Source organism: Dermacentor albipictus, chromosome 9 (assembly GCF_038994185.2).
Source record: "Dermacentor albipictus isolate Rhodes 1998 colony chromosome 9, USDA_Dalb.pri_finalv2, whole genome shotgun sequence".
NCBI lineage: Eukaryota > Metazoa > Arthropoda > Arachnida > Ixodida > Ixodidae > Dermacentor > Dermacentor albipictus.
Window position 1 is genome coordinate 61,300,450 of NC_091829.1, and position 16,618 is coordinate 61,317,067.

Consider the following 16,618-nt stretch of genomic DNA (forward strand, 5'->3'; position numbering starts at 1 on the left):
CTTCATTGAGAAGAACGTTAGGAAAATACTTTTTTTCTATCTATGCAATGTGGCCATACACTTTCGTAAAGGTTCCTGCAAGTATTGTCGGTTGCAAAACAACCCAAACAACTCGGCTCCAAAACATAAAATAATATCAGAGATTACTTTTCAGTTGACAAAGAAAAGAGTCCTTATTTTTAAATGCTTCCTAATGAGAGGTTTTTTTCTTCTATTCACACAACAGAATCACTAAAAGGATAGTTAATCCAAAACGGTTGCTTAATGCGCTTCTCTAACTAAGCAAGCTGTCAGTGGTCTTGTGCGGATATTTCAAGCTTGTACTTACAAAAAATAAATACTTGCAGCCCATCAGGTTTTGTCTTGTAAAGAGCTTGTTAAAGCGGCGCTCGCGAACATAGTTCTGCAGATAGCGTGGTCCAGGACCTTCGACAAAGAAGCGCGATAGATACTTGTGGCGACAATGTCTCGTCTACTAAATTTAAGAAACGAGCATTTAAATCAGCTGTTTTAAATATTAAAAGAAGCCGGTTTCTGTATACGATGCCTTCAGTTAGTTGCTAGCTCCTGTCAAAGAATGTCAGTGTGTTTCCCCTGCACGGTTTACTCTCACGTAAAACCGCGCGAAATTTACTTGTCTTGCGCACTAGTTAGAATATTACGAATGCACACTCTTAGGCATCACGAGGCATGCATTCAGTTGAATTGCGTCGTCAAATCAATCTAAAGATAAGTTACACCTGAAATTTTGGCACAGGTGTCCGTCAAGTGTTCCTTTCTCTGCGAAACGAAATCACTCAGACAGGGTTTTATCCCCGTGCACCCTTTGGCGGTGATGACTGAGCTGCGAGTTGTCTATGAAGGATTCATCACATATTTCGCAAATGAAAGCTCCTTTTCTGCCACACGATTTCAGATGATGCTTGAGATAGCGTTTCACTTTGAATGATTTACTACATTTATGGCAGACATGGGGTCTCTCATCCGTGTGAGTGAGCTGGTGTCTATGCAGATCCGTCATCCAGACGAATGATTTACCACATGTTTCGCAAGAGTGGGGTTTCTCGCCAGTATGCAAGCGTTTATGGACACCTAGGTAACGAGAACGCCGAAACGATTTACCACATGTTTCGCAAGTGTACAGTTTCTCATCTGTATGTGTGCGCATATGGCCATTTAGATTACAATTGGACCGGAACGATTTCTGACATATTTGGCAATTGTACGGTCTCTTGTCTGTATGCGTGCGCTTATGGATATCTAGGTGACTAGCCCGGTGGAACAGTTTACCACAGCTTTCGCACTTGTGCTTTTTGGCATTAAGGTTGCGGCAGCGCTCTACAAACTCCGGCTGCTTCACAGATGATTGATCGCGTGCTTTACAAATGTGGGCTGGGTCGCCCGTGTACTAGTTGTCGTGCCCGTGTAAGGCATCCCGGCAGCTCCAAACATTGCCAGAGACACCGGACAGCTCTTGATGTCCGCCTCCCCCGGCTCCAGTAGCGTTCCTGTAAGTAGACGGACCAAAGAGCTGAAAATTTCCGACTCTTGCTTGGGGGAAACAAAAACACATATGTCAGTTGAGAGGTTGACAAAATAAATCGGCCGTGATTGCTAAGGCGACTAGCTGAACCTTAGTGCTCACTTGCTGCATATTATCTTAGCGCTCGATTTGGCTCTTTTTTTGTGTAATTAAACGCTGCTGTTTTTTATGGTCTTTGTTGCTAAACTTGAAAGGAACCATCTTCGTTAGAGTTTGAAGCAATACGAAAAATGCTTGCCCTAATACATCATGTGTAGCTTATCTAAAGCAAGTGCAGGTGAGCAGAAATGTCTGGCAGCGAGTTTTAACGGAAAACAGCATGTTTATAAAACTACAATACATGCGCGCATTTACGACGCTCACATGTAGTTTTCAGGCGGAAAGTCTTGCAATATTTCTCAGAAGTGAGACATTCGACATTGAAAAAGCCCATTCCGCATCAACTAAAATTCGTCTACGTATTTAGGGCGCCCTGTATATTAAGGAGAGTAAAAAAGTTCGGCAGCATGTTACACTTCAGTAACAGGTGAAGGCGAGAGCTTGCTGGTCACGTGGTCTTCCATTAAGTTATACGATGGGATAGGCCTGAATTCTTACAAAACGTAATGAGCCGCACTGTGAAGTAAACGTATGACGCAGTAGGTCCACCCCCTCAACCACACATGCTTGAACCTAATGCAATATCTAAAGGTACTTTCGTTCTTTCTTTCCTTCATCCTTTCTTTCGCTTCTTCATTCGTTATCAGCCATTCCATCAATGCTTGTTTACGGGGTATGAGCGATACCTTACGATGATATCTTTTGTCTGTGGGCTTGAGCCGTGTTTTCCTGGTAGGAGCCGTTGCAAAGAACCACCCAAGGCTTTCGCCTTCATAATTGAAAGTCGCGCAAAGGCATGCTATTCGCGTTGTTTCTGACAAAAATACAGGTGGGCTGCCTCCCTGAAGGACATTTAATGTCGTAACACAGTCTACGTGTAGAACACAAAGAGCAAAATTGCAGACTGAAATTTTTCTGCCGTCTTTCTAACTGGTAATTTAACATTGGACTCGCATTCGAACCGAAGGCATCGATCAGCCGACGTGCAGACAACCTATTCCGCCATACGCAGCGAGCACAAATGCTTCATATCGTTCATCGTTTTCACGCACAGCGGATGAAATGTGCTGCCGAGAAAGTTTGTTTCCTACTTCTTCTCGTTGTGATAATATGCATTACAGCGTTTAGTGCAATCTACGTTGATGTAATATAAATAACCTGTATTTCTCTCTTCTGTCCTTATTGGAGAGTTATTTTTCTCATTAAGTTAATGAAGTTTGCAAGCGTTGAGTCAAGTCACTGTTGGGACGACATTTTTTGCACCGTTTAGGGAAGAGAGTAGAGCAGAGATGCTTTTTTGAAATCTCTGTGCTAAGCACTACATGAACATTGTTAGCTATTGTTCTGCTAATGTACTGTTTATCCTATCGTGCTAACTTGTAAATCTTTTCAAATCATGCCAGCTTGGCTAGTACCGGGGCTGGAGGATGTAATAAACAAATTAGAGCTATGTACATAAAGAAATAAAGAATTATTTATTGATTATATAAATAAATAAATAATTATTCAAGCAATGAATAAATAAATACAATATAGAGCAGGTGATTAACAGGCCACGACAGAGGCAGTATTGTTTTCATAGAACACGTGTAGGTCTAAGAACATACTTTGTGATTGTCTTCCGCGCACATTTAAGGAAATTGTTTCATCTGATTGAAATATTTTAATTACGGCAATAATAAATCATAATCTTCATTTGTTTTTTTTCTTGTGAAAATTCTGAAATCACAAAGTGAAAAAGCACACAAGCATGAAATTTACAATTTTCCCTTCCCTAAAAGTTAACTTCACCATTGTTATATTTGCTGCATATCTTAGAGAAACCTGAGGAGACAACTTTTTTTTTTCAACCTTTTGCAGATGCGTGAAATTGTTCAACCATGTGCAATGATTTCAAAGGTGTCTCCTTATAAAAGACCCCATTTGAGAGTGGTGTGTTATGCGCATATTTTGTGCAGTTTAGATGTGGTATTTCTTATATTTGATAGAACCGTTACATTGCTTTTATTTTCGCCTTAAGAAGTTGTAATTCTTATGCCTCAATGTCTCATTTTATTCCATAGTATATGACGTGAATCAACAATGCAATTTTTCCAACTATAGTAATAGAACGATTTTTTTAAACGCCGCAAACCTACCCAATGTTCGTGGGCAAGAAGACTGATTTATTCTTGCCCATGTACCTAGGTAGTACATCCTGACCTAAAGACTCCTGTTTACTCCAGCGCCATACTGCGTGAACAACAGCTGATATTTGGCATTTGAATAGTCAGAACTTCATCGCAAAAGTTTGTCAGTGTAAGCATAACTGAACCATAGGCAGAATGCCCTGTTGTCTCAGTGAGTTGCTCTATCGAAAGGAGTTCTTGCAAATCTTTGGCTCACCTAGTTTCGTTTCCCGACATGCCCGATGCTTCCTGCATGCCCGCGTGGCTTGTGCTTGCCACTGAATCATCGAAGCCACCGCCGCTGCTGTAGACCGCTGTGAAACCGGTGCTTCCGCTTCCAGTACTGTTTGCATGCCCTGTAAGCAGAGAAGCAAATTCCTCACTGTGCCACAAGTCACGAGGATGAACCATTCCTTGACATGAACGCGCAGGAAGCAGGAATAAACAGTGAAGGACTGTTGTCCTGATAAGTGATCCTGAACGTTTAGGCAACAAAAGCCAGAAAACACAACCTAGTGTGAACGAAGAAGACGAACTAGTGTCTCGAAACTTATTAATTGTTTATTTCTCGGTGGTTTCTGTATTAACGGGCGCTTGGTTGATCTTTCAATGCTTCGTTTTCATTTACTCGCTTCTTTTCGCGCACTGATAATGGAATGGCTTTGTAATAAGCCACACTGCGTGAGACGTTGATGCTACATGACGTACAATCAAATATGACATGCATGCACGGATTATTCACTACATACTAGTAGTATGCTCCTATTAAAGAAGTTTATGATGGCGAGCCCGCAAGGTTCTGACCTAATAAATTTTACTCGTTTTGGCTAGTCATTCTCAAAGATTTTCACACTTAATGCGGAAGCTTTTCGGTAGATCATTTTCTCGGTATAAGGCAGAGGTGAAATGAGAGCATGGTTTATTTTTCAAATCGCTCGGATAATGATCAGTTTAAGAAAAATCTGCTAACTCCGAGAAGCAGTGAAACGTTGACCAAAGACGAAGCTCTTATGCGCCTGGACAAGGAAAGAGTCGGGCAGGAACTCCTCTGGGAGTTACCCAAGTATGCGTAAGCATTGCAACACTTGCTCACATACACGCAGCCTGGTGTCATTTATCATTGTTGTGGAACTTGATCCGGCGAGTAGAAACGACAATTCTGTGACAGGAACTGTTGCGGGCTTCTGTGTTGCGTGTATACCCTGAAATCAGAGGTGCTGGATCCACACTGTCGCATTCTCTGTTAGGAACGCGAGAGGAGCAATAAATTTTCGTAGAGTCTTGATGCTAATAAATCCTAACAGCACTGCTTCCGTCTGGAGTGTTTTTCTAAATGCAAGCGAGAAAACCCGGAAGGCACAACGTGACGCTACGAAAAAGACAAGTACGCGTATTGGGAGTGAAAGGTTTTATTTGTTGGTCTTTGGTAACTAGACTAGAGCACGGTTGATCTTACAAAGCCTGATCTTGGTGTACTTGCTTCTGGTGTTTGGGTAAAGCATTATCTCCGTGATAGACTACTACACGTCGACCATTGCTTTGGCTTGCCACACAAAATAGAACATGCATGTATGCACCAATGGCTACATACTACTGTTCGCTTTTGCTAAAGTTTAACGACGGGAAAACCGCATGTGTCTTTAGTAACTTATTGGACTCGTATTGGCTGCTCATTTTCCGTTTCTCTCACTAAATGGGAAAGCTTTTTGGAAGATCATAGGCTGCGGCTTAGGCAGACGTGAACTTAAAGTAACCGTTCCATCTTTTGCCTTCCAAAGCACTCGCACAAGGTCTGCCTCATAACATATTTGTTTACCTCGAAAGGCAAGGAAAGGTGCATGAAAGAGAAGATTGTCATCCGCTAGGCGAAGAAAAACTTGTCCTCACCTAAATGCTGTTAAAAAAACAATCTTTTGTATACTGCAAAGCTTTCGTTCTCAGAAACCCGCATAGTTTTTTTCCCGTAGATCTGTGGTATAGGCGGGTGCAGGACAATTCTTCCTTGAAGAAATTCTGCTTCGTTTGGGACACCTGGTCACGTCGAGGACGGATCCATGGTTGCCTCCAGTTTTTACATCTTTTTTATCTGCAGCAGAAATTGTCTCAATAGCACGCACTGCACCAACTCACGTAACCTGGCCACCTAGCAGTGTTTGGAGTTGCGCGAAACCGTATGTGTTGGCGTAAATCGAGTACTTGAGTGTGTGACGAAAGCGGCAAGACTACCACATAAAAGCTGATCGTATGGTAGCAACCGCATGAATACTCCAACGAATTGATACGAATTTCTACGAGGGAGTTATTGGGTTCTGCTGAGGCACTCAATGGGCGTTAACGAGTGGAACCCATACATTGACGGAATCTTCGGTAAATAATAGCGTTCTGCAAATATGCACAGGTGTCATCGTCCGCGTTTGTCGTTTCTACATTTCATCTAATTATTACAGCTGTGGGCGGGATTCGATACCGCGACCTCGGGCTCAGCAGCCCAACACCACAGCCAGTGAGCAACCACGGCGGGTCAATGCGCGGATGTGAGGCTGGTGTTACCGGCATCTGAGAAGATGGGCAAGACGGGCAGAATTACAAGTGCACAAGGCAGTGTCATTAGACAATGCAACAGCAGCAATCTCGCACCGCTACTTTAAATATTATGACTACATGTTTTCCAGAATACTAATAAGTTCAGGAGGTTTTCCGTAATGTAGTCAGAGAGCTGTCTTCAACGTCCCCTCACCAGGTTTGTCTGTCGTAAACACACAAGCGCGGTTCGTAAATCAAGTGGTGACTACCACGTCCCCAACGCATAAACGGCTGCGTGACAGGACGCAGTTGCACTTTGCAACAGTAGGCCACGTGTCCTTCTGGAAGGTGTCGCGCTTTGGAAGAACCGGTCAAGGACACGAATAAATACATCTGTGCAATGCTAACTGCTTGCAACGGCACCGACCACTGTACGGGAATTTGGTTCATCATCCTATGACGGAATGCGCACAAACAGATGTGCCGTGCGACAAAAACGTATCAAAATAAAAAGCGGGGTGGGCCTCGACACGTTCACATGACGTAGGGTCTTTGCTCCTGTAGGGGAGAAGGCATGCAAGGAACGCTGCTTGAGGACGCCATTCGAGGCAGAGGGGGAGAGTGTCTGTAGAAACAGACACGCGCCTGCATATGGCGCCGTTGCAAGACTGCTTGACGTCATCTAACCTCTCCCATAACGAATGCACTTGAAAATTGTATTAGAAAAACGCTCCTTTGACGGCGCCTTGGCAATTCCCAGTGTATAAATGAAATTTTCAATGGCGCCCGCCGAGGCCTTACAACGGCAGCATCCTCTAGCAAGCATTTAACGTAAAGAATAAAACATGCAGTTGGCTTGTCACGCATTGCAAAGCTTGTTACACTGACGCAATTTCAACACGAAATGCAAGACAAATCGAGAAGCGTCGATTTACATTACGAATGAATTTGTTGCCTTCAAAATAAACTCATTTGAAACTTGAGTCATGTAGACAATGCGTAGTATTGTCTCTATAAGCACTCAATTCATCCGCATGAATTTCACGCTGACTGCATAAACTGCAACCGACATGGAGACGCTAGTAAGGTCTCCGTATGACCAATAAATGCACCGCCGTCATGATCGATTGAAATGCTGCCTCCTCTGTGGGTTGTTAACCATCTTCGCGAGTGGTATCGATGGTTAAAGACCATGCCGCACATACCATTGTCGTCATTAGCATCGGTCCGGCTGTGCAACACCTTCCACACATCATTTATGCATTGGTCAGGAATCCTAGGATCAGGCATAGGTATTGGCCTTTGACTCTGTGCTTCCAGGTGGAGCAGAAGACATCTGAAGAACATTTTTGGAAAGTAGAATTTGGAACAAAGGAACTGCTCTTTCGTTAATGAAGGTAATACCTGTAAGGAGTCGTTTTATCAAATTAACCACTTGCTGGCTGGCATATGGTAAAGGGCACACTAAAATTGCGAAATTTCTCAAATCCCGACATCAAGCAAGAAATATGTGACAGCAACAAGTGATGCTAGAACCAGGGTAAGAAAATGCCAAGTTGCAAGATTACGAGATAATTATGTACTGCCATTCCCTCCGAGGCGCTCATTTTAGACTACGGGCGCGTAGCTCTACGACGTCATGCGAATAAAATGGAAAGTGCTAGTGATACACATTATGACGCTTTAGGTAAGGCAAGGTTAAGTTAGGGTTAGCTGGGCCACGTCAGCTTAACTCTCGTACAGAGGCCGCGACAGTCGGCCGAATCGGTCGCCCAACCAAGTCCGCATAAGCTCTGCTAGACTGCGACCATGCTTCTTAATGTTTGTGGTTGGCAACTGTTCTCGCCTTTTCAAGATTACGTTCGCACACTCTGTCAACGCGGCTGTTCTTAGTTGCGGCAAAATGACGTGGGTATCGCGGCGCCAGGTGATACTTTCCGATTGGTGCGAACATGCCGTAAAAATAAACACAGCGTTCATTTCAAAGCTGTATGGCGTTTTCCTTCAACCGCACATTTTGTACTTCCTGAAGAACACGCAACACTAAAAATTTCGAAGGAAATGTACTTATATCGTCACACATTTTTTCCCTTTTCAGCAAATCGTGCGATTTCTGTGCTATTTCGTCAGCCTCCTGAAGTATGCTCACTCGACCGCCAAAGGAAGTGTGACGTATAGTTCTATTTATTTATATCCTTGTGCTTCACATTTCTGAAGCCTGATCTTGCTACGACAGCGTCTTAGAAGGATCTGGGAATTAAAGTTAGCCACCTGGGTTTCTCTAATGGTCACGTAAATGAAAGTGTAAATGCGCTCTTGCATTTCACAATCACAGGTGAAAGACCACCGCGCCTGGAACATTACCGGTGTTGTCGAGCTAAGCAGCGTAACACCACAGACAATGGGCTACTGATACAAGTGTGCGATGCGGTGATCCAACGCAATCTCAATATATACGTATACACCATGTTATTAACATTTTCCTCCTATGGCGGCACTTCTTTTTACCATGACCATAAACAGCCGCAGCTACGCTGCTTTTAAGTTGTCCTGGAAAACACCCCCTTTGGTGTGGGAACAAATGTATAGCTTTTAAAGTCTGTATTCCGGGTTCTTTCTGCGGCTGACAATACTTAACGAAAATTTGACAAGTGGGAATACTCACGTAGTGTAATCGTCGGAAGTTCCTGAAGCACCCTCGCCCCCTCGGCTTGTACCCGGGGTTGCTTCGTCGATGCTGTTAAACGCGGGAGGCGCATGTCCACCGTTTCGTTCTTGAGTCATGGCTGATGCTGACGCTCCGGAGTACTAGCGTCTTTCTGAGACAGAACGTTGCTTTATGATAGCGTGCGCAGTTTGTGCCAAGGATGAAACGGAACCAATAAGACGTTGGGCATCTGGGCAACTCGAATGAAACCGTAAAGTCCATCTGAAAAACACAGATGACAGAGTGCGCCACTATGTCCACGCTAAAGTGCTAATATTCGAACACTTGAAGAGGCGTCGCAGTGACCTGTGCTGCACGGACACAGAAGCATAAAAACAAATTAAAGTAAAGCACTCCCCCATCTATGAACCGTAGACACGAACATGTGTTTAATATTGGTTCTTTCGTTCAGAAGTTCTAAGGCTTCCCCGGGAGATGTTAGCAATGGTGGCGCAGTGAACAGAACAGAACCCGACTCAATGTTTATACGAGGGCGAATCAGGAAGTCTTTTCCTCTATTTTTTAGCCAAATTGCGGCTGTATATATGAAGTCAACATATCAATTCCCAACGGTAAACCTTTTTTGGACCGGCCCAATCTTGATCTGCCGGTAGCTCCGCGGCACGGCGCTTCTGTGCAAGGTAGTGCAAGGTACGTGCAATACTACGTACACTTGTAGTTACTTTATCTACCTTGTTTGGCTAATAAAAAAATAGGGGGCAAGCACTTTCTTAATAACCCTCGTACACACATGTTGGTTTCCGGACCTTGTCATCTGAAACCAGGAGCGACTTGTTACAGGTCTCGGAGGGGCGTTGCAGTGAGGGTAGCATGGTCAAATGGTGGCGATGTTGTTGCATCCATTCCCTCGTGTCTTAGCAAATGTGCATGTTTTTCATCCCGTTTATTTTTTGTTGACTTGGTGAACAAGAGACCACCATTGATCGTTCAGTGCATCAAGATCGTCGCACACTAATTATCTATGGACTAAACCATCTTTCTTGTGGAAGGATGCCGGCTTCCTTCGCGCAAGGTTCTTGCCTTCTGCTCAAAGACCAAACCTGAGAAGCACCACTTTTTCTGCGCTATTATCCTACCGGCATCTTCTCGAATGATCGGCTCGAGCAATGAATAGTGAGCTACGACCCGGCGTGTGCGGGGTGTCTGCGCCCTGAAACAATATGTGCATAGCCATTTCAGGTTTCCGTGAACGAAACCGGGAATACGGCATTACTCTCCAGGCATTCCACGCCCAGATAAACTGCTCAGCAACACATGTAAATATGTGTGACGTGTAGATTGTGCAAGAATTCCTTGTGAAGACGTATACGCATGTCACTGATGTTCCGATGGTTGAGACGACCCCTAAAGGCTCCGCAAAAAAGCCTGCCGCCGTTTCGTGTTAATTTCTTAATGTCCGAGCTAGTTATCGCAAACGTGCATTAGACGGCAATCCGGAATAGGAAGGGCTGCTAATTTCTTCCCTTTACAGCTCTTTAGCTATAACAAATGATTGCGGAGCACTAAACGCAACTGGTAAGCCAGAGTTAGGCGGTAGAAATGCCTATGAGGCCAAAACCCGCCCATTTAGCTAAGGGGCTAAGAAATCCCCTCACCTGATTCTGAGCTGATTGTGTGTGTGTGTCTGAAAGTGAGGCGTAATAGAAATCTGTGGCCGTACTTTCCAGGCGTATATTGTCCCACTGTATATTCCGTAAGGGTAGAAGCCATTCTTTAACGAGTTAGTTGGCATTTGACGAACGTTTTTCTTAATTAGGAGGCCCGTTATGTGCGGTCCGTGTATATAAAATTGAAGTTTATTTTGTTTCTTAGTAACGCTGCTGTTGCTGTCTTGTACACCGCGTCTGGAGGTGGTTCAGAGTGCTCGTATACATGGCAGGAGCGTGGTAGACAGTAAAGGCGAAGCGAGAAACTCGTTTGCGTTGCGCGAGTTCCGCAAGTGTCATAGCTTGATCACTTCCGCCTGGTTTTATTGCACTGCAGGATGTTGTGCTCTGATCACCCTTATGAACTGAATTATGGGGTTTTGCGTGCCAAAACCACTTTCTCATTATGAAGCACACCGTAGTCAAAGACTCCGGAAATTTCGACCAAGTGGGCTTCCTTAACGGGCACCTAAATTTAAGCACACGGGTGTTTTTGCATTTCGCCCGCATCGAAATCCAGCCGCCGTGGCCGGGATAATCACTCCTATGTATGCGGTATAAAGCAGCAATAGCGTTGCCGAAATAAACAGCTGAAACTAGGCAATGTTGGCTTCTGTGCCTTCTTGCCCAGTGTAGCACAGCTTTCCTGCCACCTCAAGGACCATTTCGGCCAAAGATTTGGGGTTGTCAAGCGCACAGACAGTGCCCGAAGTGCCGGTGAAACATCGCGGATTCACTTAATGCTTGAAAGACCTCCTCTAGACATGCGCTCTCGACTGAACATTTTCTTGCACATGAGCGTATTGTTGACATTTCCGTTAGCTCTGGATGTGTAGCTACGCAAGTGACGATTGACTAAGTGACGTGTGAGTGACGTCAGTGCTTTCTGTTAGCACAGGATCGCTCCTTCTTGCTTCAGTGTGGATTGGTTTGTGTATAGAGCCTTCACGCAGTGCTAAAGAGCTGTTTCTTGCCAAAATACCTCACCCCAAACATTTTTCCGAGCCAATCGAGTTCGAGGAACATGAGGGTAAGCACCCCGAGGCCGCCTGCAATCGTCATGTGGCTGAGACACCAGAGACCTGTGTTGCACTTCTAATATAATAATAATATTTAGGGTTTTACGTGCCAAAACCACTTTCTGATTATGAGTCACGCCGTAGTGGAGGACTCCGGAAATTTTGACCACCTGGGGTTCTTTAACGTGCACCTAAATCTAAGCACACGGGTGTTTTCGCATTTCGCCCCCATCAAAATGCGGCCGCCGTGGCCGGGATTCGATCCCGCGACCTCGTGCTCAGCAGCCCAACACCATAGCCACTGAGCAACCATGGCGGGTGTGTTGCACTTCTGGAATGAAAATTAATAATAAATAATTAATAGTTGGCCCGAACGTGCAAGCGATGGTACTTCAATATAGTAGAATATTTCATCTACAACAACCACTGTACAGTTCCCGCTGCACACGTGACCAGCTGACATGACGTTGCAGCGGTCACCGTTATCGCTCCTGAAAATAATAGGGGTTGTGGCTACCAGAATTTCCTTATTCTAGTAAGAATGGCCCTGCCGTCACATTGCGTCGTGATCCGGTAGGCACTTCTGCAAGATCTGCAAAAATCCTGCTCAAGGAATTGTCGTTTCCCACGTGTCTGCATCACCGCATTATTCTATGAGACAATAATTATCTCTCCATATCATCAGAGGGACAATCATGAACGTAATTGCATAATCTTAACGTCAGAACCATGCAGACAGGATCACATTTCTGAATGGTATCTTGTGGTACAATTTAATGCATGACAGACGCAGCTGCCGTAGAAAGAAAAGTTGAAAATAAGTGCATGCTCTATCGTCGACAAGAAAAGGAATTTCTTTCATCAACTAGAGCTGATAGAGCATTGAAGTTCACTACATGCGGGAGTTCTCCAGATTACCCTCAAGAAGTGAATCAACGGGTACATTTAGCGAGCATTCTTCAATGCGGCTGTTCATGGAAGGATCGAACGATTGCCTTAGTAAATGCCCTCTTCGGGACTTTTGAAGTTCGCTCAGAGGAGGAGCCTCTCGGGTCATATCGCAAGGTGCTCTATATTGACATTGATTCATCGTAAGAAAGCTAAAACAACAAAATACACCGGTGGCAAACGTTGTCCTCCAGTAAACTTCGTGGTTACTGCCTGAAGGACGCCTTTCACCTCCGTGTCAAATGAGGGGCCTTTCCAGGAAGTGCTTACCTTTCAGACAAAGCATGCGTTCTCTGATGTATATAAAGGCAAATTAGGTTTTCTCTGTGTAAGGCTGACTTTTCTTTGACTGACTTTTCTTTGGTGTAAGGCTGACTGTTTCTTTTTTCGTTTCATCCGTGAGCTTGTCCCGTAATGAAAACGGTCCTACGCCTGCGTCAGAAGCGACGTGAAGCACGCACCTATTCGGTTACACAGCAGCAGCCTCAATTACAACCAAGTCCGGGATGGTGCCCCAAAAAGCTTCAGTTTAAAAACAAAAAAGCCCATAATTGCATTGGCTCACCCTGAACTGTCTTTCGATGTGGTTTAGGCTTTGTGAATTCCCACTTGGCCTGTGATTGGAATTATGCTGCTGCTCCTACACATGTGAAACGCGTTTGTCCCGTTTCTGTGTTTAGCCACGTCCTACGCTACGAATGAAGAACACATGCCAGACACCGGACACTGAAGCCAAGTTGCTATGCTTGGGAGTGATGATGGCATAATCGTAAATTATGTTTCACATTCAGCACTAGGAAGTGAGCTGATACATAAAATGATGAAATAAGAAAACAAGCCGTGACATGTCGCCCGGCGAATGCACGAAGGATCAAATCTGGCTAGTTCGGCTGGCCGACGACACCTTCAAGACCCAAGCTGAGGAAGGGAGGTTCCCCTTGGGCTAGCCTCGCGGTCCCCACTCTTCTTGGCTCAAGCCAGGACCTTGAATAAAATTTTATTTCTCTCTATCACCATGATTACATTGCAGGGTGCCTGAGAGATTGAGTAGACGCCTTAGTTGATAGAGCGCAAGTAAGCCAGTTGAAAACGCGACGAAGCGAACGTTCCGGACACAAAACAAGGGTTGTTCGAAGATTAGAGAAGCTGTAATAGATGAAGCGATTTCATAGAATAATCGAAGCGATTTCACGGGGTCGTTCACCTATCTGTGAACGTAAACTGTTGACGGCAGAACATCATATCATCTCACGGTAAGGGTATAAGCAATAGACGTGTCCGGCTTCTCTTTAGTGGCAGCAGAACGAGCAGTCGTCAGGTGCGGGCGCGAATGGGGACGCCAACGGCTTAATACCGTGACGTAGGCCACCACTCCAGGCTTCGGATGTTGCAATTCAGGGAGTGCGAATGCCTGCTGCATCTTCTCTCAGGCGACGTCTGCAATTAAGGCTACTCGAGGCTGCATAGAAGGGAACATCTTAAGTAGTTCTTCACGTGAAACTGTATTGGTGCTCCTTTGGAGTTCGTCGGAGCCTAGAGTGCTTGAATTTTTCTCTTCCGCGAAAACACCAGGCAACAATGTTGCTGAGGGCGATTTTGAAATGTCTTTTGAATGCCCTTGGCTTCCGTTACGAATTTTGAAATGGTCTTGGCTGGTCTACGTATCAATCCGGTTTAAACCACATGCTTCAAACCGTGGATGAGGAAGAACGCTTTACTCTCGGACATGTGCGTGTCGACGTGGCTGAATTTCTGCCTTGAAGATCGCGATGTTCTCATTGGGTGTTCTGATTCAACTTCGGCCCGCTCCTTGGGCATGACACTCGTGATCGTTTCCATAAATCCACTGTTAAACAGCGATATTGCAGTTTCACACAGACTGAATTGTTAAACATAGCGATTCTGTGGCAAGTTTCCGGCCAGCTTTCCAGACTTCCAAACTGCGATCCGCTAAGGATCGGCGGCTTCCTTGGCCTTTGCAGCGCACATCGCTGCGGGCGACACGGGTACTTTCACTGTGACAGTTGTCTGGGCCATGATTGTCCTAGTCTTCTCGGACAGAGGTCCGTACTCTTGTGGTAGTCGTAGCCTGCGGCGAGATCGCTCGTGCGTAAGGGCGTTCACGTTATTTTCATGGCTGGTAGGGTTTATTTGGTCACCACGAAGGACCTCTACGAAATGTCATGTTGTAGCAAAGGTGAACGACGCAGTGAGAAGAGCTGTGAGTCAAGAAATATTCTTTAATCGACGAACTGGCACCCACAAAACACGTTACATTCGGGCAGAAAGACAGTGCTGGGCACATGAGTCGATCGTCGAACAAATGATTTGCCTTTAAGTAGCGTCGGTTATTAACACATGCTTCGTAGAAGATTCCTGCGGAATTGTTGGTGCTCGCGCGTCTTTCAGAATGCAAAGATGTATTCGAGTTGCGCGTGCAAATTGATAACAATGAGTTGGACAACAATAATAAAAAAATAGAGAGAATCGTCGAGAATTTTGGAGAATGTTCTGATGCATGCAGCCGCGTCTTGCGGTGAGCAGTAACTTAAGATTTCTTAGCCGGTGAAACGCGCTCACAGCATGAAGACATGGAACTACGCGTGTCAATACTATAAGTAAAAACTGTATCTCACTCGCAGAAATACACTTGTCACATCAGGCTAAAATTCTACAGTGGTGTGCAAGTCAATGGAGACGACTTCCGAGTGAATAAAAACTGCACTTTAGAACTGATAGGTTCCTCCTCAATAAAACAACTAAAACATTTGTATTCCTAAAATATTCGGTAGGCTAATAGAGTCTCATTGTTGTCAACAGCATGATAAAGAACAAAAATGATAAAGAAAGGAAGAGCCCCGGAGACCTAAAAGATTACGTGGCATTGAAAAAATTGTAAGGGAAATAAATTTCCTCATGTTTATGTCTATATATTGTAAAACCTGTCTCTGGAAGGCTGCAAGGCCTAAGGACCTCAATTATGGACAGATATTTTGTTTATTTGACAAGAAAACAGTGCCTTCTTTTTAAATGGTCCCTAATGAGAGGTGTTCCCTTCTATTCACACTGCAGAATAATTAAAAGGATGGTTAGGTAAGGCTTGTTTACTGGTACACTGTCAGACCGCTTGCACAAATATACGAGGTGGCAATGATCTTGTGCGTACATTCCAACTTTCTAGTGACCCGAAACATGAACCTAGAGGGCATTAGGGTATGTCTAGAAATGAGTTTGCTAATTCTACAGTGGCGAACAACATGGTTCTGCAAACAATGAGCTCTAGTCAGGACCTGCAGTATATTGCGACATTCAAGCATCTCAAATTCTGTTTCAGACGAGGTTTTGTCTCCTAATTTGTAAAACTCAAGCGGCATCTTTTACGTCTTGCATTCCACTCAGCAGTTTTAAGCGCCAAGAGAAGCCTGTCTCTCCACACGATGCGTTCACTCAGTTTGTCACCCCTGCGGAAGAATGTCAGTGGCTATTTTTTCCTGCACGGCTTCATGGTAAGGTTCTTATGCAAAACCCATGGGCGATTTACTTCATTGGGCACTAGTCACGCTGTTATGACTGCCCACCCGAATGCGTCGCGAGATGTGCAATCAGTTCAAGTTCACACCTAAACCAATCTCCACACAATTGGCACGTATTACCCTGGCAGAGATGTGCATCGAGGTATTCTTTCTTTGCAAGCCGAAATCCACACTGCTAGCACTTATACGGCATTTTACAGTCGTGAATTCTTTTGCGGTGTCTTCGGAGACCTCCAATGTGCTTATAGGAGAGACTACATATGTCGCAAACATAAGGTCTGTCGTCACTGTGTGACTTGAGATGTCTGTTAAGTTCCGGTTTGTTTTTGAATGCTTTAGTACATATGTGGCAGAAATGGGGTTTCACGCCTGTGTGAATCTGTTCATGATTACGGAAAGCCGAGTAGTGCG

General features: G+C 44.7%; 3 protein-coding genes and 1 long non-coding RNA gene across 10 annotated transcripts in view; 1 reads left to right on the forward strand and 3 right to left on the reverse strand.

Annotated features, from left to right (window-relative positions):
- Positions 1 to 16,618, forward strand: part of LOC135919788 (uncharacterized) — a 379,293-nt gene that overhangs the window by 246,088 nt on the left and 116,587 nt on the right. The window lies entirely within an intron of this gene.
- The window catches only part of LOC135919774 (zinc finger protein ZFP2-like), a 150,261-nt gene that overhangs the window by 123,984 nt on the left and 9,659 nt on the right, over positions 1 to 16,618 (reverse strand). For all 5 annotated transcript variants that reach the window (XM_070526041.1, XM_070526039.1, XM_070526037.1 and 2 more), the window contains one exon: positions 8,999 to 9,262. In XM_070526041.1, coding sequence (XP_070382142.1) covers positions 8,999 to 9,117 — 119 coding nt within the window. In that variant the 5' untranslated portion in view covers positions 9,118 to 9,262. The remainder of the gene's footprint in view (positions 1 to 8,998; positions 9,263 to 16,618) is intronic.
- The window catches only part of LOC135919794 (zinc finger protein 391-like), a 154,469-nt gene that overhangs the window by 83,433 nt on the left and 54,418 nt on the right, over positions 1 to 16,618 (reverse strand). The window lies entirely within an intron of this gene.
- Positions 122 to 7,623, reverse strand: LOC139049782 (zinc finger protein 732-like). Its single transcript, XM_070525586.1, has 4 exons — positions 7,539 to 7,623; positions 4,028 to 4,166; positions 1,451 to 1,508; positions 122 to 1,408 (listed from the first exon to the last, which is right to left on the reverse strand). The coding sequence occupies exons 1-4, from the start codon at positions 7,621 to 7,623 to the stop codon at positions 794 to 796; spliced, it is 897 nt and encodes a 298-aa protein (XP_070381687.1). The 3' UTR covers positions 122 to 793.

What these genes read in the sequence shown, in the direction of transcription:
- LOC139049782 (XM_070525586.1), bottom strand. Translation starts at nt 7,623, where the DNA reads ATGCCTGATCCTAGGATTCCTGACCAATGCATAAATGATGTGTGGAAG. An exon ending in CGATGCTAATGACGACAATG is followed by an intron (nt 4,167 to 7,538) that starts GTATGTGCGGCA and finishes CTCTGCTTACAG; the next exon opens with GGCATGCAAACAGTACTGGA. An exon ending in TGTCCGGTGTCTCTGGCAAT is followed by an intron (nt 1,409 to 1,450) that starts GTTTGGAGCTGC and finishes CACGACAACTAG; the next exon opens with TACACGGGCGACCCAGCCCA.